Source organism: Pezoporus flaviventris, unplaced genomic scaffold, assembly GCF_033815535.1.
Source record: "Pezoporus flaviventris isolate CSIRO_AGI_PZ_B2104156 unplaced genomic scaffold, CSIRO_AGI_Pfla_v1 ptg000025l, whole genome shotgun sequence".
In the NCBI taxonomy this organism is placed as follows: domain Eukaryota; kingdom Metazoa; phylum Chordata; class Aves; order Psittaciformes; family Psittacidae; genus Pezoporus; species Pezoporus flaviventris.
The window spans coordinates 6,580,020-6,606,210 of record NW_026892573.1 but is presented as its reverse complement, the minus strand read 5'-3'; the positions used below and the strand labels follow the sequence as shown (position 1 = coordinate 6,606,210).

The 26,191-nt window shown below is 34.5% G+C and overlaps 1 protein-coding gene across 9 annotated transcripts in view; it reads right to left on the bottom strand.

Annotated features, from left to right (window-relative positions):
* The window catches only part of LRCH1 (leucine rich repeats and calponin homology domain containing 1), a 122,212-nt gene that overhangs the window by 32,922 nt on the left and 63,099 nt on the right, over nt 1-26,191 (bottom strand). For 5 of the 9 annotated variants that reach the window (XR_009744114.1, XR_009744115.1, XR_009744118.1 and 2 more), the window contains exons 3-16: nt 25,543-25,669; nt 19,810-19,915; nt 19,169-19,305; nt 18,516-18,643; nt 16,442-16,526; nt 12,408-12,513; nt 11,137-11,249; nt 9,435-9,502; nt 8,334-8,420; nt 5,888-5,977; nt 5,747-5,783; nt 4,944-5,057; nt 2,739-2,786; nt 1,330-1,402 (exon numbers count right to left, since the gene is read on the bottom strand). Coding sequence is in view for 3 of the 9 variants with exons in the window: in XM_061457345.1 (XP_061313329.1) it covers nt 1,330-1,402; nt 2,739-2,786; nt 4,944-5,057; nt 5,747-5,783; nt 5,888-5,977; nt 8,334-8,420; nt 9,435-9,502; nt 11,137-11,249; nt 12,408-12,513; nt 16,442-16,526; nt 18,516-18,643; nt 19,169-19,305; nt 19,810-19,915; nt 25,543-25,669 (1,319 nt within the window). In the remaining 6 variants the exon portion in view is untranslated. The remainder of the gene's footprint in view (nt 1-1,329; nt 1,403-2,738; nt 2,787-4,943; nt 5,058-5,746; nt 5,784-5,887; nt 5,978-8,333; nt 8,421-9,434; nt 9,503-11,136; nt 11,250-12,407; nt 12,514-16,441; nt 16,527-18,515; nt 18,644-19,168; nt 19,306-19,809; nt 19,916-25,542; nt 25,670-26,191) is intronic. The other 4 variants (XR_009744117.1, XM_061457346.1, XR_009744116.1 and 1 more) reach the window with 3 other exon arrangements.

Sequence of the window (26,191 nt, the reverse complement as noted above, 5' to 3'; positions counted from 1 at the left end):
CTCAGCAGAACACAGGCTACATCTCATGAAAGCAGCAGCATGGCATGTGCCTGCTTGCCTTCACACATCTTTCTAACAGTGTTATTGCAATGTTGCCACCAAACTGTGCAATATTACTCAATGCTTTATTTTTTCCAAATCCTGAAAGGACCCATTGTTAACCCCACACTTCAAAGATTCCAACAAATAGCATCTCTAAAGCATACAGTAATAGAGCCAGAGTAACAGTCCAACAAAATAAGAAATGCAACAGAATAGTTCTGTCAAACTGTATATCATAACTACATGGGAAATTTAAAATATCCTCTTCATGAAACAACATTGGTTCAATACCATTTTCTTTACTTTTTAAAACTTAAAGAAAAAGTCTATGGGTACAGTTTCTTAAACATTCCAATGTTAAATTGTTGCTATTACTGCCAAGACATTTTGTTATAGAAACTACAAGCTTGTAGTGGTTCACCAGCATTTCATTAAAAGCATTTGTGGTGAATGCGAGAAACCAGAATTAGAGTGTTAGGATGCTGAAATATACTGAAAAATCTTCAGTTAATCTTTAGATGTGGTATGAGATGACGACAATACCAACTACCTCAGCGCAGAAAAGATAAAACCTGAGTTTAATCCTGCAGCTAATCCTGTTTTTACAGAAAGCTGTTATCCAAGCCCTTAAACGCATCTGTATTTCTGTTGGTGGTGGTTTGTTATTCAGTTGGGTTTTCTTTTAATGAACAGCTGCTTGTTAAAAGATTGATGGTTATGCAGATTTAGTGCACTGCAGATTCATTAAACCCAGCTACTGGCTGAAGTAAACTTCTAATATTCCTATGATGCTTGATCCTTACCCAAGCATAAACTACTGAAAAACTCACTGCAATGAACAATTTTCAGAGCAATGCATAAGCAGTTTCCAAACAAACCTAGTGTCCTGGGTTCACATACATTATTCAACAAAATCTAAATTGTATCACTACATACCAATTAAGCAAAAAACTGTAGTTCAGTCACTATGGCAGCACAGATGATACATATGTATATATGCATAATACATATATCTATACACACATTTTGTAAACACACATACATATAATTTTATCAAATACCTAATTGATCCATATATAATGTGCCAAATACATGTTACAAATTCAATCTTGATTCAAACCTATAACCTTAAAATGTTCTAATCTTCTGTTATACAGAAAATATTTTGTCACTGACTTCTTAAGAGAAAAAGGCACCTATTAATAAGACAGATGTGTATATATATATACACACACACACACACACAAGAAGTACACACAAATTGGTTCATTTTCTTGCCCGCATTACCTGATCGTGGCTTCAAGCCAAAAGGGATTGTGGTGTTTGTAGTAGGAGACATTGTTGGACTTTTATCCTTGTTCTGTGTAATTCAAGAACAGATATCTAAGTAAGAGTAACATCCAAAATATCTCAGCACAAGAGACTATACAAAATACAGAAGTAAACAATACTGCATGCTATAATTATTCCACCGTAATCTGTTCACGATATAGCCTCAAACCTATGATAAACTCCACTTTCTATTGTATCTTATTCCTTTGCTGGAAAGGATGAGTTTCTGACCAAAGACACCAAAATATTCCCCCTCACTACAAATAAGCTCAATTATTTCTCGGTTTTCTCCCATGTAATCACTTGGTTCCATCAAACGTACATTTTTGTGGCACAGTACATTTAGAAAAACAAAGCAAAGACACATTTATAATTAGATACATTAATTTCTTTCACAGAATTAATTACCATTAAATTTAAACATACACCTCAGAGCAGGACCACCCTTGACTCAAAACTAGGCTGAGTTGCAGCAGGAAGAGTCGAGTAGCAGCATAGAGGAGATGGTGAGGTACGATAATCATACTGTCAATGGTAACATAGAAAGGGACCTATCACCATACTCCATAATGGAAGCCCTATTTAAAAAATTATTCACTATTTAAAAAGTGATCCCTCAAGAAGCTAGGATCTATAGGAGTCCCATCACCAAGAGTGGTGGAAGGTGGCTGGGTGCTAATGAATTTGCAAGTTGTTCATACACAGTATGATGCAGAGGGAGAAGCCCTATTTCTGCATAGAAAATATGAAGGTAAAAAATCTCCATATTGGGCTCCCTACACTTTCTCTTTTTGATCTTCTGCTCAGATTTGTACTGTGAAAATGATAGGATCAATAAAATCAGGCTCCTCTCTGAAAACTAATCAAGGACATGACACAATGTGCACAAAAACTGCACTGAAACCACTAGAAACTCTTGTGCAACAAGGAAGCATCAAAAAAAGGGAAAATCACAGAATGGTTTGGGTTGGAAAGGACTTTAAAGATCATTTAGTTCCAACCCCCGCTGTCATGGGCAGGGACACCTTCCACTAGACCCAGCTGCTCAAAGCTCCATCCAACCTGGCTTTGAACACTGCCAGGGATGGGGCAGCCGCAGCTTCTCTGGGCAACCTGTGCCTGTGTCTCATCACCCTCACAGCGAAGAATGCTAAACTGCGTAACTCAAACAAGTTTATTGGAAAGTATATTTTATACCCTAGTAAATCCTTAAGATGACAATAAACCACAGGCCAAATAAGACACACCACCATTTTTTTAGGAGCTCAGTCATATTTTCTGTGATATCTGATTATGTTTCATTTAGTATATAAACTATTTATATGAAACATGTAAGAGACAAACAAATGTCACTAGTACCTTACCTCATTATGAGAGGTTTGTCCACCTGTATTCCAAACAACTCGATCATTCTGCATGTTTGGAAAAGAAGAAGGAAGGGGAGGAGGTGGAGAAGGAGAAAAGAAGATTTCAGCAACTATATTAGTGATACATCACAACAGGAGATTTTACTCATTATACTCAGATACAAATTAATACTTAATTCATTTTTTTTTTACTGAAATAATTTATTTTCATGAATAATAAACACTTGTATTTCTAGTAGACCAAGACTTTTAAAATTATTCTCAAAGATTTTTCATTAATGTTTTAATTTCAATCTTAAGTAATTATAACTGCTTTTATAAGATTTAATGCTTGTTGTTCAAATGCAGTATCCAATTTTGTATCAGATTTTTTTGTAATTAAACTATCATCAAACATTTAATATGCAAATGTTTTAAATATATATTGGAAGAGGGAAGTATTCCATAATAAATTCATTTTATAACTGCAAAATAACATACCTTTTGTTACTACTTCTGTTGTAATTAAATTGGAAACATGTAAATCACATTAATAAACATGAAATACAATCATTAATTCTGCATCAATCATGTATCAGCAGAAGCACAATCCATGTGTACAATGGCATATGTAAAAACAAATCATAATTCAAAAGCATTTCCATTTCCTTAGGGGCATTTTTTTTAGTAGCTAAAAAATGGGAACACGAATAAATGACAGTACTTGGAACACTTGGTCCCAACAGTCAAAGAGCTTTCCAAAAATTAGCAAGATGGGATGTAGGATTACACACTCATTTTGCTTTATGACCTTTCTTGGATATTTTTCAAGATTAAAGGAAATTCTTCAGCTTTAGACATCTCTCATAATACTATCTCAACCACTGTATTACCTAGAATAAACAGAAATTCCACTCATCTGATCTCAGCCACTCTACCTGGGACTTGTACGCTTGAGCACTCCTGTGCTCAGGGATTATGTTCTTGTTAAATTCCTGCTCTTTATGCCTCCATTGAAGGTTTAATCTCTCTTATAGCATGCAGGTCACTAGTCAGAATTTTTAGTTTATGATGAATTTAATTAATTTAGTAGCACAAGTAGTAACACAAGCATTTACTGTACTACACAGATTGTAGCATTATTAAAAACTTGCTCTTGAAAGAGCAGTTCCCAATTCATGGAACATGCCTAGTGATTCTACCTGCATAATAAAATCCAGATCAGGATCTCTACAAGCGTTCAAGATTTATTTCTTCAAGAGATTCTTAAAAAATGAATCAGCAGTGTCCTTGTTAAACAAAACGCAGAGACCACACATATCTTGATACTGGACTAGCCTTATGTGATAATCTCAGTAATGTAGTATGAACTGTTCCACAAAGTGTAGCAGTCCCAACATACGATATAACAAAAAAAAAAAAAAAAGAGTTGGTTTAATTTTGTATCTTAAAGAAAAAACAAAGATACATTCAGACTAACAAAATCACAAGGATATAATGGGAATATTTGATATTAATGATGATTACATAATAATATTTGAAAAGCATCAAATTCAATCTATGTCTGGATAAGGTAGAACATATTAAGGCACTACCAATACAGAAAGAACATTATGTAAGTTTGTTCTCAGAAACTTCTTGCAAGAGCAGTCACAAAAATCCCTATACAATCAAGTTCTGAAGTAATAATGTATGCACCAAATATTTAAAGTAGTTTTTTCATAGTTCCTTTATTTCTAGATCATTCCAAGGTACAGAAAACTTAAAATATTTTGGAAACTTTAAAACTGTAATCTCAACCTATATATCGGCTGTTTGTAATATTAAACACTTTAAAAATACTGCTGCTGTTAACAAAAACATAGCAGCGTATATAGCTACAAGAGTAATCAGGGTGAGTGGGATGATGAATCAGGTGTTTTATTTTATGGAAAATCCAACCTTGAGGTGCCTTATTTTTGCAGGGGAATGCAACCACTGCATCTACTATAGTTTTTATCAGAAGGAAGGAGTCCTCCGTCTTATTAATTTCATTATATCAGTTTTTTGACACAAGAGATGGGTCTTAATCAACTTCCCATTTATAGCCAAATGTTAAGATTCATGATAAGCCAAAAAACCAAAAAACAAACAAACAAAAAAAACAAAACCAAAGGGCCTAACTTCAGCATAGTCTCCACACACAAATGTTTCCACATTTATTGCATCTAGAAACCTCCATACCTGGCTCAATGACCATTTTTCACCCTGTTCACAAAGTCTCACTTCAGACTTTGCTTTCTCCATAACCAACTCCCTCCTTCTCTGAAATTCTAGCTCCTCTTCAGCATTTTCTCTCTGTAAGATAAATAGCTCTTTAGACTGTGCATCACTGGAAATAGAAGTATATCCTTTTTTGCATAACATTACCTCAGAAGTATTTCTTACAAATACAGTGATAAAAAGCAAACAAAGTAAGTAGATACTATATATTTGCAGTTCCAGTGCTAACAGTTAGATAACATAAAAACAAAGCAATACATAAAGAACACCTGCTTACCAGTGAGGATACAGATCAAATGGTAAGCAGTATATATCACAGTGTAAAACTCCAAATCATACTTTATATACTCTCTATAACTATAGTTATATGTTCCGGCAAAACACTAATGTTTAGTTTACAAAATATGTTGGGGTTACCTTTAATGAACACTTTTCCTGCACCAGAAGAGGGAGATAGTGGAGTGGGATGGTAGACAAGTACACATAGCTGAGCAATGAACTGGCTTACATTGAAAGTTGAACACAGGGAGATTAAAAAAAAACCACTAAGATAAAAAAGCAACTGACAAACCTAGAAAAATGTTATACATACACCTATAAAAATTAAAAAAAAAATCCATAAAAATGTTAAAGAAGAATTAGTTTTGTCCTCTAGCCTACTAAACTTTTCCCTTCCCTACTTGGCAGATTAATAATAGTTAAAATTGTTGGCTTATTTCCTATCTTCCCCCCCATATTTTGTTATAATACACTCATTAACGTACCTGACCAAGGGAAGACATCTCCATCTGCATTTGACCGCTATGTATAAAGATAAACATATGCAAATATGTAATTTCTTATGTAGAAAATTTAATATGATGAGTCTAATAAATAATTTCTTAAAAAAAAGTAGATAAACACACTTTACTGTAGATTCCTGAAATTCTAAAGCTGTTGCTGGTTCCATGGGATACAGATTCACATCACTGCTCTCTGAAATATCCATGCTTAATCTGCAAGGTTTGAAATAAAAACATCGCACTGGGGTATAGCTTTGGTAACCACTTTGTTCAGTATTTCATTTCAAACAAATGGATATATAAAATACTTTAATAGCCATGGTTTTAACCTGCTCAGTGTTATCTCTCAAGAACTTTTTGAAATGCCGCCTGATGCTTCACTGTCACCAGTTGAATCAAAGCAACAGTAATGTTTTCATCTGTAAAATGTCATCCTGAGCAATGGCTTGTAACAAAACAAAAGGACCTGTTTATTGCCAACAATGATACCATTATCTAGAAGACTGTAGATTTCTATATCCAACCTCTAGCACCCTGTGTTCAAAGAGAAGCCACAACCCCAGTTAGATACTCAAATTTAGTTATAGTGGGTGAAAATTAAGCAGTGCAACAATAAATTCACAACTGACAATGACCTGAAAGAAAGCAGTGAATATAAGAAAGGAAATACAGGAATATGAAGCGAACATCTGAAAATACTGAAAGACGTTGAGTCTGAAATATTTTTGCTTTCCAGAACTGAATGCTGTTTGTGTGCACATTGCATATGCAGACTTGAAAAAAATCACATGAAAGTTTTTGTGCATCTTAAACTAAGGAGCAATGGAGGCATTTTAATTCCTTTGTGGATCTGGATAAGGACACAAAAAATATTCAGCATGAAAACCAAAATTTTATCACACTACTTTATATAATGCAAGCATATCACAAACTGCCATGTAATCCAGTAATTATAAAGGAAATTATTACAAAATTGTGGCCCAGAGGACTGAAAAACCTACAGAATTATTTGGCAAGTATTAAGACACCTAGGTGTATCTTGCTGGGTAAGTCTGGATGTTAACATACAGGAGACATACATTCAAAACCCTGTATAATGCCCAGTAAATTAAAGATAAATACTCATATTTTAAGGTTAGAAAAAGAAAGTGCATCCTACTACTATACTAAAAAAAAAAGAAATCCAAACAGTAGAACAATAGAGACATGCATGACATGATCAGCCATTTTTAAGAGCCACATTTTGAATTTACTATAGTGTTACTAATGAAAGCACATCTGAATATGCATGGATAAAGATTAATTTTCTGTAATTTATTAAGAAAAACTAAGTAGAAAATTTTGCAGCAATACCTGGCAAAAGCAAAATGACAAAATCTGTAAAGTTAACAAGTAATAAACTTCATATGAGGTGCAGAAGCAATGGAATATTATAGAAACCACAGGAACTAAAAAGCTTTCATAATTTGTATGATTTTTATTAAGCAAAAATACTTGTGATTCAAGTATTTAGTGTAAGATTCAAGAATTTAAGTATTCTTTATATGATTCAAAATAAAGCCAGATGGCTATTTCTCTAGAAGTACCAACAGGAGTGAATTTCTGTCCTCAAAAGTACAAAGGTCTGCTAGGCGGTAAAGTTCTATCAAAATAGGCATTTAAACTGAAGAACAGCGTAGTCACAAGATGATCCAGAGAAGGAAGGAAGGAGACACAAGGATATTTAAGGCTGGAAGTGACAAGGAGGTTTTTAGCCTTCCAAGAAATGAAGCTGTAAACCAGCTATCTCATAGAAGTAATGAAGAAAAAAGTTTTGAAATTAACTGAATCAGTTTCTGAAGGTAATTACACAAAGAAAAGCAATAGCAAGCATCTGGCCAGAACTACCTACACCACCCTTTTTAGTCTTTTTCAGCAAGACAAGTATTTGTTTTCTATTGAATAGTTATACCTTTATTTATTCACAGATCCAGAGTCATATCACTTGACTTCAACCACTTAAGACACCTAAATTAAAAAACCTCGCCTTCTGTAGTCAGGGAAAACCTAAATAATTTTCTCTAGCTGCCTCTTCCTCTTTCTGATTTCAGAGAGAGACTACAGAAACTCTATCACTAATTCAGGCACCTCTTTATGTCCCCCACTGAGCTGGGATGAAGCTGGGTCAAAAGACCTTCTCCATTCCCCAAAAATAAACCAAACATGAATAAGTAGAGGAGTGTATAATCCCTAGAAGAAACATGACAATTCTAGACAAAATTTCAGAAAATCACAGTAGTGTACACAAGATGAATGGCTAAGGGGCGTCTTCACCTCAGAATTTAGGTTTATTTCATACTGAAATCCTTTTTAATTTACTGGGAATCATGTCTAGGTACTCACTGCATTCTAGAGAGAAAATGCAAGTTTCCATCTTAACCATCTAAACACCTCCTGAAAAACACTGATGTGCTAACAAAGCACTTCATAACTCCAGAGAACTTTCAATTATTGGTTAAAGAAGAACTCTAAATTAATTCACAAAGATTCTAAATACATTACATTAATACATCAGCTACTGTAAGCATACCTGTTGGGATCTTGTAATAAATCTACTGCTTCTCTTAGTTGCTCTATCATTGCTATATCAATAGTTTGTTCTTCTGATAAACTTATTCTATAATAGAAAACAAAAGCATTCAAGAAAAGAGGTACAACAGCAATTATCAAGGGTAGCCTAAATTTCACTTTATATCTTCCAAGTGGCGTGCAAACAATATAAAGGGGAAAAACAGCCTCTCTGCACACCAGTATGCGCTGAACTTATGCAGTTTCTCCTGAAAAACCTCCCCAGCACCTTGTCCTTAACAAAGCCCCCCAACCTAATACATACTTACATAGATGTGAACTTACATAACATTCAGCATTCAATTAAACAGACTGACTTCTAAAATTGAAGATATTGAACCAATATTTGACTCTTAACTACACTCACTGTGTGTGTTGTTTTAACGTAACTACTAAATACAATGATTCTTTTAATGGACCAGCATGCTTTCTTTTGCTTTTCAAGATTTATAATTCTTATAAATCTCCTGTTAGTTCTGCCAATAAGGCTCTTTCAGAAAGGACTTACTCTTCCCTTCCTTCAGTTTTCATTTTTAAATTGTATAGGACTCCACTGTCCCAATGACTGACAACTTCACAGCACACTGTCATATTAAATCCCCTTTTCTTATGCACAAGCCTCAGCAACTGATGCGCAGTTGCTCTGCTCTTGAATTAATGTCTGTAAATTAACAATTGCTTCAGGGTTAAATTATGACAAAATAAGATGGACAACGGTGGGATTTTTTTACACTTAATTTTTTTTTAAAAAGAAGAAAACAAGTTTTTATAAAATAGTCTTTTACCAAAGCCATTAACAGACCAAATATCAAAATACCTCCTCAAGAAACTTGTTTCGACATAGGTAAAAATAATACAGCATTACTGGGGCATACAAATTAATTAGTTTTAACATAACATCCACTCTCTTCAGCAATAATGTGTAAAACATTGAGCACACATGAAGTGCAAGGCTGTACTTCTATCATTCCTCCAAGTCTACAAAGTTATCAATTGAGAAGAAAATGCCAGTTCTTTGCACATAACACAGGTAATTTCTTATAGACACATAAAATATACTTACATTTCATCTGTGTGCCATTGTGTGTCCTCTTCTATTCTCAACAATTCATCACACTCTGCTGCTCTACTCTGCAAGTAGACAGTGATATTGAGGGCTGAACTTTGCAATTAAGTAGGCAGATAAATATTGCTTTCAGATTCAGCACTGACCTAATTTATGTAACAGTTTAAGGGTAGCTAGTTGAAGCAATTCAACAATTCTGCTCCACTCCTCTCTCTACCTCTTTTAAGATGCTGATTACAAGAATTGCTATTCGCTGCTCAAATTTTATTGAGGTCAACAGCCCTTACTCTCCTTTAACAGTAAAAGAAGTCAAGCAGCATGAGAATTCTTTATTCTATGTCCCAGATTTTATTTATGGCTTTCTGGTGTATGCAAACAATGCTTCAATTAAGCACGACCCTGAGTCTCCTCCTACCAGATCCAAATTTGTTTACAGAGCGAAGAAATTCCAAATATGCAAACAGTAGCAATTACGTACTTCATCCATAATTAACAGCATTCCTACTTGACAATTTTAACAGCCATGTTTGCAGGGCTTTTTTAAACAAATACGCATGCAAGAATTCATATTAATCAGCCAGTTATATAGACGTAAGAGTATAAAATGTCCTAATTATGACTATGAAGTGCTACTTTTCAGAAAAAGTGACTCTCTCTTTAATGTTTCTTTTTGATGTTTTGTAATTTTATTTTCTCTTTCATCTCAGACACGCAGGAACACTGAAGTAGTTCAGCTGCCAGTAAAGACAGAAGGTCTCTAAATGGATGTGTGCTTGTACTAGTAGAGAACAATCAGCAGAAAACAGAGCAGCTTATCCTCTTTTGAGTCATGCGTTTGTCACATCAGTCACATCACCCTGCTATCCAACCCTGTGACATGTGTCACTAAAGAGTGTACTGGTTTCTCTAGCGTTCCCCAAAGACGGCCCATTTTCCAGTGCAAATCCTCAGTAGAATGAATAAAGCCATTATTTTTTCTTTTTCTTCTCCTTAGAGGAATGAAGTATATGATTTTTCCCACAAGAAGGACACATACAAGATGAGAAAAACACAGCACTTATTGTAGAAGGCGATCCTCAGTTTCTGGGCATAACTATGTAGACAAGATAAAGCCAGATAAGATAGTATTTGAAAAACTACAAACTCCTCTAAGCCTAAGCTCTTCTTCTGCACTGCACATTGTACTGATTTTATGTATGGTTTGGTTAAGCCAGAATTTCAATTCTAGAAGACCCCCTCCACTGTCCCAAAAGACATTCCATTATATGACTTAATGTATACCAAAGAACACAACAGATTTGGAAATCTGCACAAGAAGGAAAACGACGCAAGTTCAAAACCCTCAGAATAAAATGGATGTACTACCTGTTAAAGTCATAAGTTGCTGATATCAACCATCATAATGTTAAAGAAGATATCAAAATTTAAAGAAATAAAACTGCTCACTCTGTCAATACCCTTATACTGAAATTCAGTACAGTAACTTATATTTTATGGAACCAGTGTCTGCAACACATTTTAGATGCTATTATGTTATTATTATAGAGGACATTCCCAAGAGACTAGTCTTCAAATGACTGACTACTGAAAATCAGATGATGAAATGAGAATAAAGAGGCAGGCAACTATAAAGCATATACATAGTTATTACATAATTATAATAAAATATTTTATAATAATAAAATTGTCATAAACTTGCCTTAATGTAACTCATAAATTCAGTAGTAAGAGTATCTGATTCATCAAACTGGTCTTCTATTTCTCTTGACTTATCACTGACAATCAAGTGAGAAGATACTTGATGGAATTCTACTAACAATAAAAAAAGAGAGAATTATTTCTTGTTCAGCTCAGCATTTGTTACTCAACATAATTTAAGTGTACTGAGTAATAGAACTCAAAACCAAAGTCTAAATTAAAAGCATATTAAAAACTTCAAACAAGTTAATATCTTTGCTCATTTCAACCTGTAATAAATCAATACCCTGGGATAATACAGTTACAGATCGCAAGCACCACAAGCATCAATGGAGTCGGTTTTGAACTACACCAAGCATGTCTTGCCAGTACTGGTGCAAGGACACAGCTGGACAGCTGCATAGTGTTACAATACCTTCAGATGTGTCAGCCGGCGTCTGCAATTTCAGTTGCAATGCTGTAACAAGCGAAGTTTCTTCGCAGAATTCAAAATGATTCAGAGCCTTTACAGCCAATACCATACTCTTATTTACAGGAGTATGAGGCAGTAGTAATTTTCTCCTGTTTTAAGTAGTCTGATCCTATAACTTACCTTCCCCAGCTTGCTAACAAACACTGTAGGATGTAATCTTCCTACTATCTCACTTTATATTAAGTCCAACTACAGAAATGGACTCTGCTTTTGTACATTGCTAACTCAGAAACTGAGTTGCCATTTGATAAGTTATTACACATTGATACTACTGTTTGGGAAGCATGGTTTAAATCAACTCTCACTTTTCTTCCCCCAGTTAGAACCAGAACTTAACTCCTGAGACAATATGTGTCTCAGGTGTAATATGTTCATTGGAATTGCTATGGAAAATTACTATAAGGACCTTGATTCAGTATGGTTAAAAATGGTCTAAGTAGCACACTTTTTTTTTTGCTATTTTACGTGACTGTATATACATGATCAAAGCCTTTGGGTAGGGAGGCAGTTATTATAAAAAATTTAAATACATAGGGTAGTGAAAATACCTGTTGTTCAACTAGGATATCAGTAAGAAAAATCAATTTAATAAGGCATTTAACCAGTACAAAATTAAACACTGAAACTTCCAAAGGAAAATATCAGGGAATAAAACATTTAATTTAAAGACAATGTTTGTAGACTCCTGAGAGACAGATGCCAGTTGGGCTGTGATTTTCGCAACTGAATTTACAGTCTTATACATGGAATTATTGACAGAATTTCTCTGTATTTAACTTCCACTTTCTTTACATTCCAACCTTTTCTTGAGTTAGCATGGTGACTTGAATCTTCCTTTACAACATGATCTTCTTCCACAATGTCCGACATTGGTACATTAAAGCTGATAGTGTCTTCATCAGATGGCTAAGAAGAAATAAGAGAAACACTGGTTTCAGCTCAAATCAAGAGGGATAAAAAATGTACGTATTAGTAAGAGTGCTCACTAAAAGAGTGACAAACTAATATGGGAGAGGATACCAGAGCATCTAACATGACAAAATTCTGTTGTAGAAAGCTGTAGTCTTGCTAGATATATCCTCACAAGAGGCTTGCAAAACAAAGCAATTCACCTATCCTCATTGTCTACCTTCTTCACTGCACTAGTTCTCTCCTTGCAGTGGTACAGCTGCACTGTGCTGCTCCCTGTGTGCTTTCCTGGGACCGCTGAAAACAGAGGCTCCTTCTAGACACCAATGTCTGTAGACAAACTGAGCCTTGTACCACAGCCTTTTTTTCTTTCCCTCCAAGATTCTTCTCCCCTACTTTGCCATGCTGCTTGTTAATTTAATGCCAAAAGCAAGCAAGATTACATTTGTAGGCTAGCTTCTAGAATTATGCCATTCTTCCTACCTTTATATGTTCATATTCCACAGAGAAAGTATTTTTTTTTAAACCTTTATTAAGGTTTGTAATAAAGGACAGAGCAAATCTTTGCTTTTAAAAAACTGTACCCAGATACATGTGATTATTCCTATTTGCCAAGACTACCCTGGACTTCACACATTTTGTAAATGTGGACCACCATATATTTTCCTCTTTATGAATAATCTGCACATTATTAACTCTATGAATTCACTGACTGTATTCTGCTTAAGGAGAAAAAATTCAAAAGGATATTCAAGTATTTGACAAATACTTATCAAAATGATGAAGCTTTATAATGTAGTGAACTAACATTGAATAATAACTGTTCTTATTTGTCAATTTTAACATAATTTTTAACATCAATTTTATTTTAAAATTAAATAAACTTAATACCTCAAACAAAACAAACAAAAAAAAAAAACAAAGCCCACTCCAAGTATTCTAAGCACAAAAGTCAGTAGTTCTTTTAGACCTGAAATAATGACAATCCAACAGCTTAAAAAAAAAGGTGGGGGAAAGAGAGGAGACACATGCACAGTATAAATCCACTCAGACAGCCAAGGTTACACTGAAGTTCCTTTTCTTTCAGTCTGTATCTCATTTGACATTTAAGCACTAAATTTGGTTATTCTAGATCAAAGAGTCATGTTTTGTTAATTTCGCAACTATCATTAGAAAATAGTACAGTAAAATGTTCTTACACACATTATTACAAGTTCTGAATACTAAAACTGGCAAGATTTTTTTTTTTCTCAGCAGAGTAACACATACAGTTTTTCAGAAAATATTTTGGAATGCTGGTGTAAAAAAAGCCACTGGCCATTCAATTTGGAAACAGAAAATCATTTTTTCAACAGGCTATTTCTTACTTTCAGGGTCTACAGAATTCTGAAATTCCAGGTTTTTCCTGCCAGTATACTATGAAATAGAAACTATCCAAAGCAGCCTATGATAATATGAAACTATTGCTCCTTCTTAGGCGAAACACATCTTTTGTTCAGAGTTTAACTTTTCCAGCTAGCAACAGAAGGAAACAGACATACAAGAATCAAAAATACTTAACATTATTCCAACAATGAATTCAGATGATGCACTTTCAAAGAATTTTCATGTAAAATGTTGCTGGTTCCGATGTGTCACTCTCATGGGAAATAAGGCAGGGACACCTGGATTTTAACAAGTACCCTCTTGGTTTAATGAATTTTAAGGGAAAAAAAAAGGGGCCAAAGGGAGGTGGAAAATGAATCAAAATGCTACACTGTATCTGAAAATAAGGTACACTACTTTAGAGCAGAATTTGCCTTCAAGTTGCCAGGATCAATTTAACAGCAACGCTACATGTTATCTTTGACTCGAAATACCCAAGGTGACTACAGATCTGAAGAATTGACCCTGTAATGACCCTACCAAGAAGCCAGTCAGGAACACATAAATTGTTAATTTCTTCAAGTACTATGTCCTATGTGTATGGACCCAAGCTAATTAGCAAGCTTCCTAAAAAATACAGTAGCATTTAAACAAGTGAGTCACTTAAATTCCTGGTTTTAAGTTACACAAATGCAAAATGACATTGTATTTTCCGTGAAAGAGCTGAAACCCAACAGCTACTGTCCTTCAGAGTAAACTATAATTTCATAGAATCAACAGAACAGCTTGGGTTGGAAGGGACCTTAAAGCTCATCTAGTGTGAACCCCCTGCCATGGGTAGGCACACCTTCTACTAGAGACCAGGTTGCTCAGAGCCCATCCAACCTGGCCCTTGGGATGGGACATCCACAGCTTCACAGGGCTGTGTCTCACCACCCTCACAGTAGGAAGCCTCCTAATATCTAATCTAAATCTCTCCTCTTCCAGTTCAAAACCATTCTCCCCTGTCCTATCCCTACCTGCCCTTGCAAAACTTCCCTCTCCAGAGTTCAGTGCCCTTTAGGCACTGGAAGCTGCTCTAACGTCTCTCCGGACGCCTTCTCTTTTCCAGGCTGAAAAAGTCCAACCCGCCCACCCTGTCTTTCATAGGACAGCTGCTACAGCCCTCTAAGCATCTTCATGGCCCTCCTCTGTCTGATGTCTTTATAAAGAAAGGTCCAAAAATCTGTTTAATGACTACTTCATGTCTGATAATTTAGTATTTATCTAGTGTTTAGAATGTAACTTCCGGCTGTAACTAATAATGTATGTGAATCCTTATTCACAACATGTTAATATTTCTTGCACAATTCTCACGTGTAACATGGTTACTAAAAGTCACATCAGAGATAAGAGTGCTGAATTTACTATTAAATACATTTAGGATTACTGATCTCAGCAGCTATTTTCTCCTTAATAGTAGAGCAGTAGTCAGGCAGGGTGGAATAAGCAAATAGTTCTCATATAAGAAAATCTCTGCGCTGATAAAAATTTACTGGTTCACTGTTGCTTGACTTTAAAGCATTTTTTGCAGCATTCCAGTTGCTACATTTTGATTACAGGAAAGATGATCTATTTTCTAAAAATGTTATTAATAGCTAAAGAGGAAGTTCTGGAATAACAGTTTAATTAACAAGCTAACTCAGCTTCAGGAAGTGTAAGAATGGCAAAACAATTTGTAAGCATCTCTGAATGGACTGCATACTCTTACAATTAGAGGGAAAGCATTAGATGTCTGCCTGTAAATCATTCTACTTCAATTCCATCTAGCAAGAAACTTGCCCAAATACTTGGAAATCCCTGTGGGGTTTGTTTGTTTTTTAAGTGCTTTTGTATTTGAAAGACCAATCAGCGTGTAAGTGAAATCATTTTCAATTTGCTTTTTGGTAACTACAAATTCAGTCTCTAAGCTCGATTCTTTCTACCTTTGTTCCAAAAGCCACAGAATCCATTTTCCTCATAGGAGGAGAGAAACACCAAAGAATCAGTGTAAAGTTATTTTAAGTAGCAAGAAGCTCATTCTTTTATGAAGTTTCTACACTACAACAAACCACCATAATCACATCACAGAACATACCAGGGCTGGGCATGCTGAATTCCTGTTAATTTGCAACAGGAAAAAATCATCAGAGAGAAAACACGTGAGAAAAAGCCAGGTATGTAACCTCTATCTACTACTTTGTTGGAAACAGCAGATGTGGATTCTGGTTTGGTCCTCATTCTCTAGATAATGTAAATTAACTAAAAACTGTCATGAATTTTCTCTGTTGGTAGATTGTTGACCATTTGAAACCAAGTATCTCACTGCCCTCTCCAGAAAGTGTACAGACACACGCACACAAAAATACCCTAGTCTCCTTTTATCTTTGCCTTAGCCATTTCTTCACAAGAAATTCACGCCAAGGATGTGGTTGCAACAGTTTTGATGGCCAAAAATGTATCCACATTGTTACCCAAATTAAAATACAGCCAAAATAAGGGTGCTGGAAGGGCAGCTGAACACGAAATTCATGCAACTTACCTCTGTTGCTGACAAACGTTTATCACCATTATCACTACCAACACCCGAATCAGAGTCCTTTTTACTTGGATAGATGTCATCAATGCTAGATGTGAAAAAAATAAAGAAATTAAATCAATAAAAAGCTATTGTAGCATTTACCATTAGAATTCTGTCCTAGTTTCATTTAAAAAAAAAAAAGCAGAATTCTAACGAGTCTTAACAGGAAAGGGTAAAGTAGCCTAGGATGGTTAAAAACTACAAATTTGAAGTCTGGTGATAGGAAAATTGATGAGATGGAATGGCTGGTTAGCCTCAGGATTAATGAAAATCACAGAAATCTGCTGTAAGGTTTGCTTTTGTTTATACACCAAGTAAAAATGTGTAGTTGCTACCCAAGTAGCTCAAGAGTCAGACTGAAGTCATTTAGCCATGCGATAAGTAACTAAACTAGTTGAACTCAAACTATAGTCAACTAATATAATTATAACCACTGATGCATTAAAAATTGAACTATCTCCCTGTGGCTTGAAGTAATTATTAACACAGAAACCTCCTTTTACTGCTTTAAAATAGAGTTTGAAATTTAGGTTTTTAGAAAACTACACTAACAGCAGCTGTTCCCTCTTCTGGTTTCATGGCCTAATATGACCTCTACTCATTTTAAAGTACACTAGTAGATTAAATACACTCATTAACTAACTTTATATTTCTAAATATGATTTATTATCCTCTCATTTACAATCCTGAAAGCTTTAGTCCTGAATTCAGATTGACGCAGCAATTTAAACAAAGAACTTTATCAGCCTTTACATAAATAAGGTATTTGATTAGTCCTAATCTTACCTTATCTTTCATCAGTAACTGCCATGGAATTTTTTGTAGAAACTGCCTATGGAAATCCTAACTATATTATGTTTTTATTTCAGATGTGTGAAGTTATTCTCTAAAATAAAAGATTTGGCAATTATTATGTGATAGGGCATTAGGTGGTTAGCTACCAACTGGTATATACCCACTTACCCTAACTTGTATGATTGTGCATGAAAAAAATGTCATACAGACCATGACATTCCTGTCAATTTTCTTGTGTACTAAAATAACAAAATAGAAAACCCACTGGTGTTTCCCAAATGGAAAAACTTACTCTTCAACCTGGATTCTTCCTAACCTTGGTATTTATCTGATAGAACTTCACAGAGGTGCCTTCAAACATACATGGAAGAAAAGAATTTACTTGAAATCTTATCTAGATGACTGAAAGGGAGGCTCCATAATAATTCTTTTTTTCTTTCTCTTCTTTCCCTGGGTTTTGGCAGCAAGATATCCATTTTTATTTACATCAATACTTTGTTTTCTCTCAAGAAAAAATAAAAATAAGGCATGATCATTCTTTCTCTGATTGGTTACATGAGCCTTCCCATGTTAGCAAAGTCAGAGTTGGCTAAAAGCTGGTTTCCAATTACCTACAGAGATTTTCATAGAAAGAAATTCTTTCGAATGTAGTTCCTGTCCTTAAACAACAATACTAGATGACATTTTCTAGATACTTGGTGCAGGACATTGCAGATTTCTGTCTTTCACTTTGCTAGCAAATTATCATATTTCATTTTAAAAGGGTCTCAACATTCATGCAGCTCTCTTTGCTGGATGGATAAGCCTCTGGATGAGTAAAAGTGCTTGAAACAACTGTGTGTCATATAAATCACAAAACAACACAGGAAAATAAAACTTAATGTGCTAATAGATTTACAAGAAATTTCCAACACCTAGTGATACACCTGAATTACTCTGAATATATTCCAGTAGGCAATGAGTAAGAGGTTAGATTTAAACTAAGGTTCACTTCTAAGCAACTTCCTAATGTGCTGCTAACTTTAATCAGAACCGATTGTTAAAAATATTTTGTCATAAACTCTTATAAGTAATTCACAGAATACACTATATCACAGCAAAATAAATCTCTGTTAAAAAAGTGCATTCTAAATAGCACCTAAACAAATAAAACTCTAGCAGCTAAAGATATAAAAGTCTTTTTTTCACTTTATTTATAAGTGTTACATGAAAAAAAACTAAGTGAGATTTTCATACATACCTCTCTTCCACGGGTTGTGGCAAATGCTGTTGTTCTATGGCATTAAGATACAGTGAGTCTGCTGTTTTAATCTGACAGGCCTGTACAGTCAGATATTTGAATATATGCACCTTACCCTTTGTACAAATCTGTTAGACAACAAACAAAACCAAAACAGCCTAAATTTATAACTCAAATGAAAGATAAAAACTTATTCCAAACGTCACTTAGTGTAAAACTACCTGAAAACCAGTTCGTATCATCACAACAGATATTATGTGCAGGAAAATGGATATTTTTCTTTTTTTTTATACATTACTAAGAACTACTTCAATCACCCAATCAATTATCTGTGCATACTAATATAAATGCCCTCAGAAAGTAAGACAGAAAACATGAAAAGTATGTACTAAAAAAAAAAAAAAAAACAATCCAAGTGAACTTTATACTCAAAAAGAATTACAAGATATATCATATGGCCTATTACTAACTGTAAATTGAATAGCCATTTTCCAAAATTAGTCAATAATGAATTTATCATGTCATTTTTACTTAGTGACATGGTCTTCACTAGCACCCAAGCACCTTCATGATGCATTTGGCCTGCATTTTTAAATTATTTTTCTGTAACGGCACCCAATATCAAGGCTCAAATTAAATTATAGATTACTTACTTGTGCTGGTGGAGACTGCAAAGGATTATTCTCAAGCAGTAATACTTGTAATTGCACCATCTTTCTAAAGCATATTGGAATCACAAGCACTTTATTGCAGGAAAAGTCAAACTTTACTAAGGGAAGCTGTACAAGTTCTAAAAGTAACAAAGAAAAAGAGAGAAAGCATAATATCTGTATTTATTCTTTTATTTTTGTCATAAAAGAATATTTTTCAAGAAACCTTCTTTTGCATTCACGAAAAATATAAATGCAGGCAGACATCAACATTTACTTTATATGAGAAAGAGAAAGAGTGTTACTGTTATACAAGCGATGATAAATTTTAAAATAAATACTTTGAAATACATTTTTTTCCTGAAGCTTAGCTGACAGTTCTCACCCTGCATTCACAGGTAAGTACTTGCGCAACTTAAAAGGTGCCTAGAATAATAAAGATAACTCATTTAAAAACTCTCGCACACTGTTATTTGGCGAGTACCACTGAATGTTATATTCTGCAAACTCAAACGGAATAAATTTGATCACAAAGTAATTACTTTTTAATCATATTTGTTAACATGATTAAAAAAATGCTTTCAAAATGCTAATAAAAAGAGCTACCATATAGATATTAGGAATTTTCATTTGTTTGATTTTACCTTGGGGTAAAACTTCGAGGTAATTTCTTCTGACATTTAATTCTTTTAAAGATTTCAGCTGGCCTATCTGTTGTGGCAAAGCTGTGATTTCATTACAGCTAACATCCTACAGCAAAAGAGTAATAATAGAAAAAAAATGAGCTTTTGGCTCCTAAGTGTTAAATAATACAGATGTGAAATTGTAGCTAATCTGCTATTACCGTTCTAGCATTTTATTAATCTGAAAACATGCAACCATCTAAGTCGTGTCTTCACAATACAAAACTAAGCATATGAAAAACCGGTTACACATTACTTAAAACCCAAAGTGAATTCATATTTAAAAAGAGTAAAGTTACTTTTGAAAATTAATTTAACTTCTATCAAAACATTCAAAACCATTTGCTTAAGATGTTCTACCTTTTCCTTCCCCTTTTATTCATAAGAACAACTCAGTACCATGATTCTGTAACCAAATACGTTTGCATAAAATATAAAACTGCTAATGTGTGGATCTGATTTTTAAAAAAACATAGTTGTTCTTCAGGAGGGAATATTTAAACAAAATAAAAGATAAAATGGCAACATCGTTCTGTATTTATGCTCAGGAAAGGCATCTATTTGATCGTCACATCATATAGTAGATCACAAAAAAATTGGACAGGTCTTGCTTAATATTATACAGATATTCAATGTATTATTATAAAAGTTACTTCTTAACTGCCTAGACAGATTCTAAGTAGGTCTGATTTTGATGACTAAATACAACTGGTTTAATAATCTGGATAAAATTGGACAACATCCTCATTTCAGCATTCTTAAATGCTATAAAATTGAAAGTATAGGGTCTGGCTATAGTGAGCATAATTTCAAGCAAAAAGTTTATACACTGTAGCATTACTGTGATAAATATTACACTTTAGCACTATTGGTAGGAAGAAACTGCTACTAATATGTACTAAAGATCAACCCCTTGAATCAAGTCAGTCAAAAATTAGATAGTTTGCAGACAATAGCTACCATTTATGCTGCCAAATGTGAAACCCAATGTGAAATCAAAAGGACATTGAAATCTCTGCTTACATCCCAGGCAATCTGCAAATTTGAGTACTAGCCCAATTATGCTTCCATTTCTGCAATGAAAAAAAGGAAACAGTATTTCATAGCATAAGAGTAACTGGGTTATGCCAAATTTTCCTGAATTGCCCACACAATACTTTTAGGACTCGTACTCTCAATTGTTTCAAATGGATTTCTACAGTCCTGGGGAGCTCCTGGACTACAAACATTCCAAAAGTCAGTCAGATTTCCAAGTCACCTTTGCAAAGATGTTGCTTTCATGCTAGGAAAAAGCATTAACTCCCTATCTTCAAGCCTAAAAACTAGTTAACAGAAAAATGATAGTAAAAGTGAAATGTCATCTGTCAACGCTGCTCGATATATCAAACAAGATTCTTCTTGTAACAGAATCTCACCGCTGCCAAAGCTTCCTTCCCTTGTCAAAACAGAGTCAGGAAATTATTTCAGCTTTTAGACAAGGAAATTAAAAATCCCAGTTAATGAGTGTATCTTTTGTCCAAGTTGATACAAAGTATGCTTAATTGCAGTGATCCTAGATCATTTATTTTTAAAGTTTTACTGTCCCATTTTTAATTTGCAGACTTTAAACAACTTCATAATTAGATAATTTTTAGAGCACGTAATTTAAAGTCACCTTGTGGCAGAAAAACTTTAGACCAAGTGCACTTATGCACACACATCAGAACAAGTCAGAGGAAGAGAATTTTAAAGGAAGTGGAAAAAGGCTGGCAGTGCATAGCCTCAAAACCAAAGTCAACTTACAGCCTTTCAAAACATCCTCAGTACGACTAATCTGTTATGACACCATGTCAGTATTCACAAGATCTCTAGAGACAGCAGTATCCTTTACCCTACTATACACTGCAGTTCAACTTTTTTTATTAGTTTAAATAGCCATGAAAAACAAAGACCTGTAACATTATTTCTAGTTATACTTCTGCTCTTGATCATTACTAGACTTTATGCATGTGTACGTGACAGTGTTTATCTTTCCTATTACTTTGGCACTAATGGGAGCAATACTATCAAGTCAAATGTCTAATGGCTTTCAAGATAATAATTTCTTAAAGGAACTATGCAATCAGGAGTTTGGAACTTCACTTCATGGACATCTGCAGCCAACTGAAGTGCAAACACCCATACAAGTTCTAAAGGGCTAGTGCTTGCTGAAGGTCAGACTTCTTGGATTAATTCTACTTTGTTCTCATCAGTTATGCCATCTCCTGTCATGACAACATAATTTCTCAAGATCAGAGATACATAAGGAGTATTTCAGTTCAACATTTCTGTGAAAAATGGTGTAAAACCAAAATTAAAATTATGTGTTTTTTTTTGTTCATGATAAACTTCAAATGGTCTTAACCAATGAAAGTCAGCATAAATATTAATGTATTAACACACACAGAAGAATATCCTAACCATCCATGCTGATGTAAGGTTCCTCTTTACATCCATTTTTAAATCTGGGGCTCCTGACTGAGCTGTTATTCCTGAAAATCAGGTGGATTCTGTCACAGCTTGTCACATACAAGCTATACTGAACATGGCCCTTTTAGGCAACAGAAGGCAGAAGGTCCCACTTGGTCAGGGTGCTGGCCCAGATTAGATGAATAAACTGAAGGACATAAATCCCAGCTGAGAGATTTAAAGGCTTTCAAAATGAGACAGCAGTATCCAAGAGATGGAGAAGGCTGCTACCTGAAAAAGGCAGAAGTGCAATACTGCCTGACACGATGGAGAACAAAATTTTACTGTACATCTGACAGTTTGGGGTACAATTACTGAGCCATCTCTGCCCAACTACTTTGATCAAAAGTAAATTTCAGATTATCTTCACACCCAATTTGCACTCATCTTCCCGGCTGATAGTAGAAGTATGATTTCAATTATGCAGCTGCAAATAAAAGTAAGTTTCCCAACCAAATTTTGCACATAACTGTAATACATCTGTAGGGAGAATAATGTATATGTTATTTTGATGCTTGCAAGATAGCTGACAGATCTATATAACCCAAACCTCTAACATTTAAAAGAATTCGTGTCAAAAAGTTAGGTGAAAACAAATAATAAAACCCATTTGCTATGTACATGGATTTTACTGAATGCATCTCATGAAACACTTTGGGAACCTGAGGGTGCTTAGCAAAGTCCTAGTGATACAAGAATTGCCCACAATCAGGTGGTATCTGTTACCTCTCAGGATCAATCCCCTGGGCCAGCCCCATGACAGCACCGCGTATGTACCAATACAGCAGCATGCCCTGCCAGAAGGCTGGGTGACAGTCCTACTTGGAGACCACATGCTACTGAGGCTGGCATAGGTCTCACACAGCTGAATGTTTTGTGGAACAACTGCAAAATGACTTAATCGGGGTTTTTTTTGTGTCTTTCTTCATTTTTACTCAGTTTAGAACAATGATGACCTTATTATCTAAACTGCATTGTAACATACATGCCAATACAGATCTTGCCTCTCAATCCTGTCACTATTTGCTTCTTCCAATACATCACAGTCATTTCCAGCTAAATAATGCAACTTATTTCACTAGAAATGTAGCAAACATTCATGGTGGCATTACACTAACTAATCAGGTCATCTGAACAGAACCATACCCAATTTAACAAAACCTTGTTATTCACTTTCCTCCCACCCACTTCTAATCACATGAATCTTCCAGGCCACCAAAGAGAAATGTTGCTATAGCCTCTCATTTGAACTATTTTTAGAGCAGGGATTGTTGCTTTTATCATGCCAAAGAGTAACACTGAAATTATACTGTAACTGGAAAGCAATATGAAAATCCAGTATTCCAGAAGTTAAACACGTGATTTGTTTAAAAAAGCCAAAACAAATCCTATCTCATTTGAACATAATCAACATTGATTTTCAAGCTTTTAGTTTTTAACTTTTCAAAATTCTAAAATAAGGATAAAGGCTACTATTAAACTGTGTACAAACTCTTACTAACAAATTAAACACTTTCAGCAACTACAATGCAGTTCACCTTACTGGGAGGATTCAAACTTGAAATTGGAGGGGAAATTAGATACAAAAGCATTTCAGCAGCTCTTTACTGAAAATATTCTTACAGACCTCAGTTAATACAAATTAAAGGAGTTATTTTCACCAGACAGAATTCAGGCCAAGTCTTTCAATTATTTCACATGAGTCCCCCACAAGCTGGGCAGCATTTAAATTAGAAGCAATCAAGCACTAAAAAGTTCCAACAGTTGTTTATTATCTATTAAGGTTATCCTATCCCCTAAATAAGTATGTGTTTAATACTGCTGACTTAAATTATACATAGACTTGGAATCATAATCTTTTATTGTATCTATCTTAAGCACAACAGAAACAATGTTACAGCCTACTACTTTTTTTGAAGGTTAAGTAAATCAAAACCATTTCAATAACCTACCTAAACCCGTCACGCACACAAACAAATTAGAGTATTTGATAAGATAAATTACTAACGTTTACTAAACAAAACAAACTTAGTCTTTAGCTAAGATATAAACCAGAAAGGAAAGAGTAACTACTTCCCCCCATCCTCATCAATGGCCAGATTAGTTGTAATAAACAACAGAGGCCTGATACCAAAGGAGGCTGTGTACTAAAAAAATACTAGATGACAAACAGCCCCACACTTCCTACTTCATATATAAAGAACCAGCAGCAGGACTGGGGCCTAAAAAAAGGTCAGCTCAATTTCTGAAACATAATTTATTAGAGAGGCTACTGTTCTATAATGATAATCAGGCACTTTCAAATACTAGAAAGATGGGCAAGATAAATGCTGTCAATGGAGACATCAGCAGTTGGTAGAAAGTTCAGATATAATTGTTTTACTATGGATAAATTAGCAGCGTCAAAATGTAGCTTGTCAATTTGTATCTTAAGAGGTCCAGGTGAACAGAAATAACGTAACACACACGCCATAGAAAATTCAGTCTCAGCCTACAATATACAAAAGATGAAGATAAAGGGAGAGAAAGGGAAGCATTCTCTTATACACATATACCACATACAAATTTCACAAAAACATCTGCAATTAAATTAATTTTAAGCTAAGGTACCAAACATTTTTTGCTTTTTCATATTCTCATTTACCACACAATGTTTTACAGATAATCTACTGCTTGCAGAAACAGTAGTCATGTGGACAGTTCTGAATACAAGAGGAATATAATAATTTTGTAGATCTATTTAGATAGGTATTCCCGGAAAGGAAAGTGTAATAAAGTGAAAATAGACTGATAAGACCAGCATCAGTAGTGGAATTCAACGTGGTAAGCCAATATTAATAACAGAAGGAAAGGAAGCAGAAGAGGGTATTAGAGAGGCTGACACAGCTTTACAGAGCTTGATGCCAGAACTATTAGCTTAACATAGCAAAACAGGGAGCCAGTGGTAGAGGTGGTAAACTTAGAAGGTGAGTTTTGAATGAACCAAGGGCAGTGATGTTATTCAGAAGGGTCCTGAGGAACATAAAGGAAATTATTATTGTGTTATTATTCAACACACTTGAGAAATTCAAAACTTAATTTTTTTAACCCACATTATAGTATTAGGCATTTGTTCAAATCTATTTGTAAAGTGAATTTTACTGTTTCTAGTTAAATACAAATGAAGTCAAAATAAAAAGAAATAAAAATAAAATATCTGTAACATACCAGTTCCATTAACTGTTTTAGCTGACCTATCTCTTCTGGAAGGGAACCTAGCTTATTGTTACTTGCAATTAAGACTTTTAGAGGAAGACCACACAGGCAAGCTGGCAAAGAAGAAAGTTGATTTCGACTGCAACAAAACAAAACAAAACATTAAAACCACCAGTGATGTTCTAGTATGTACTCACATAAAGTGTGAAAGTTATAAAATTCCTCCATTTCCATGGGTCATGCACTTAAAATTTAAATTTTCAAATGGCAAGCATGTCAAAAACATTTAAACATCAAAAATACCTGCATTACTGACTAAACAATATTGTGGAATTTACCACTGGAAAAAAAAGTGCACTATATAAGTTTAAGTAGATGTCTTTTTTTCCAACTGAAAAACAAGTTAAAAATTACAGATAAAATGGTTCTTTTATCAATTTCTTTAAATCATGTTCGAAGTTTAAGTAACATTCTTCATAGTATATTGGGGGGGGGGGAAGAGAGAATGTGAGAAGATTATTTTCAAGAAGAAGAGTTGCAAGAAAAGCCAAAATTTGGAAAAAAGCTTTTAAGTTTTTATTTAGGTTCTCATTCTAGTAACAATTATTCAGGAAGCTGGAACTTAAAAGCTGACAAATGCAATGACCTTTTGTGATCTCCA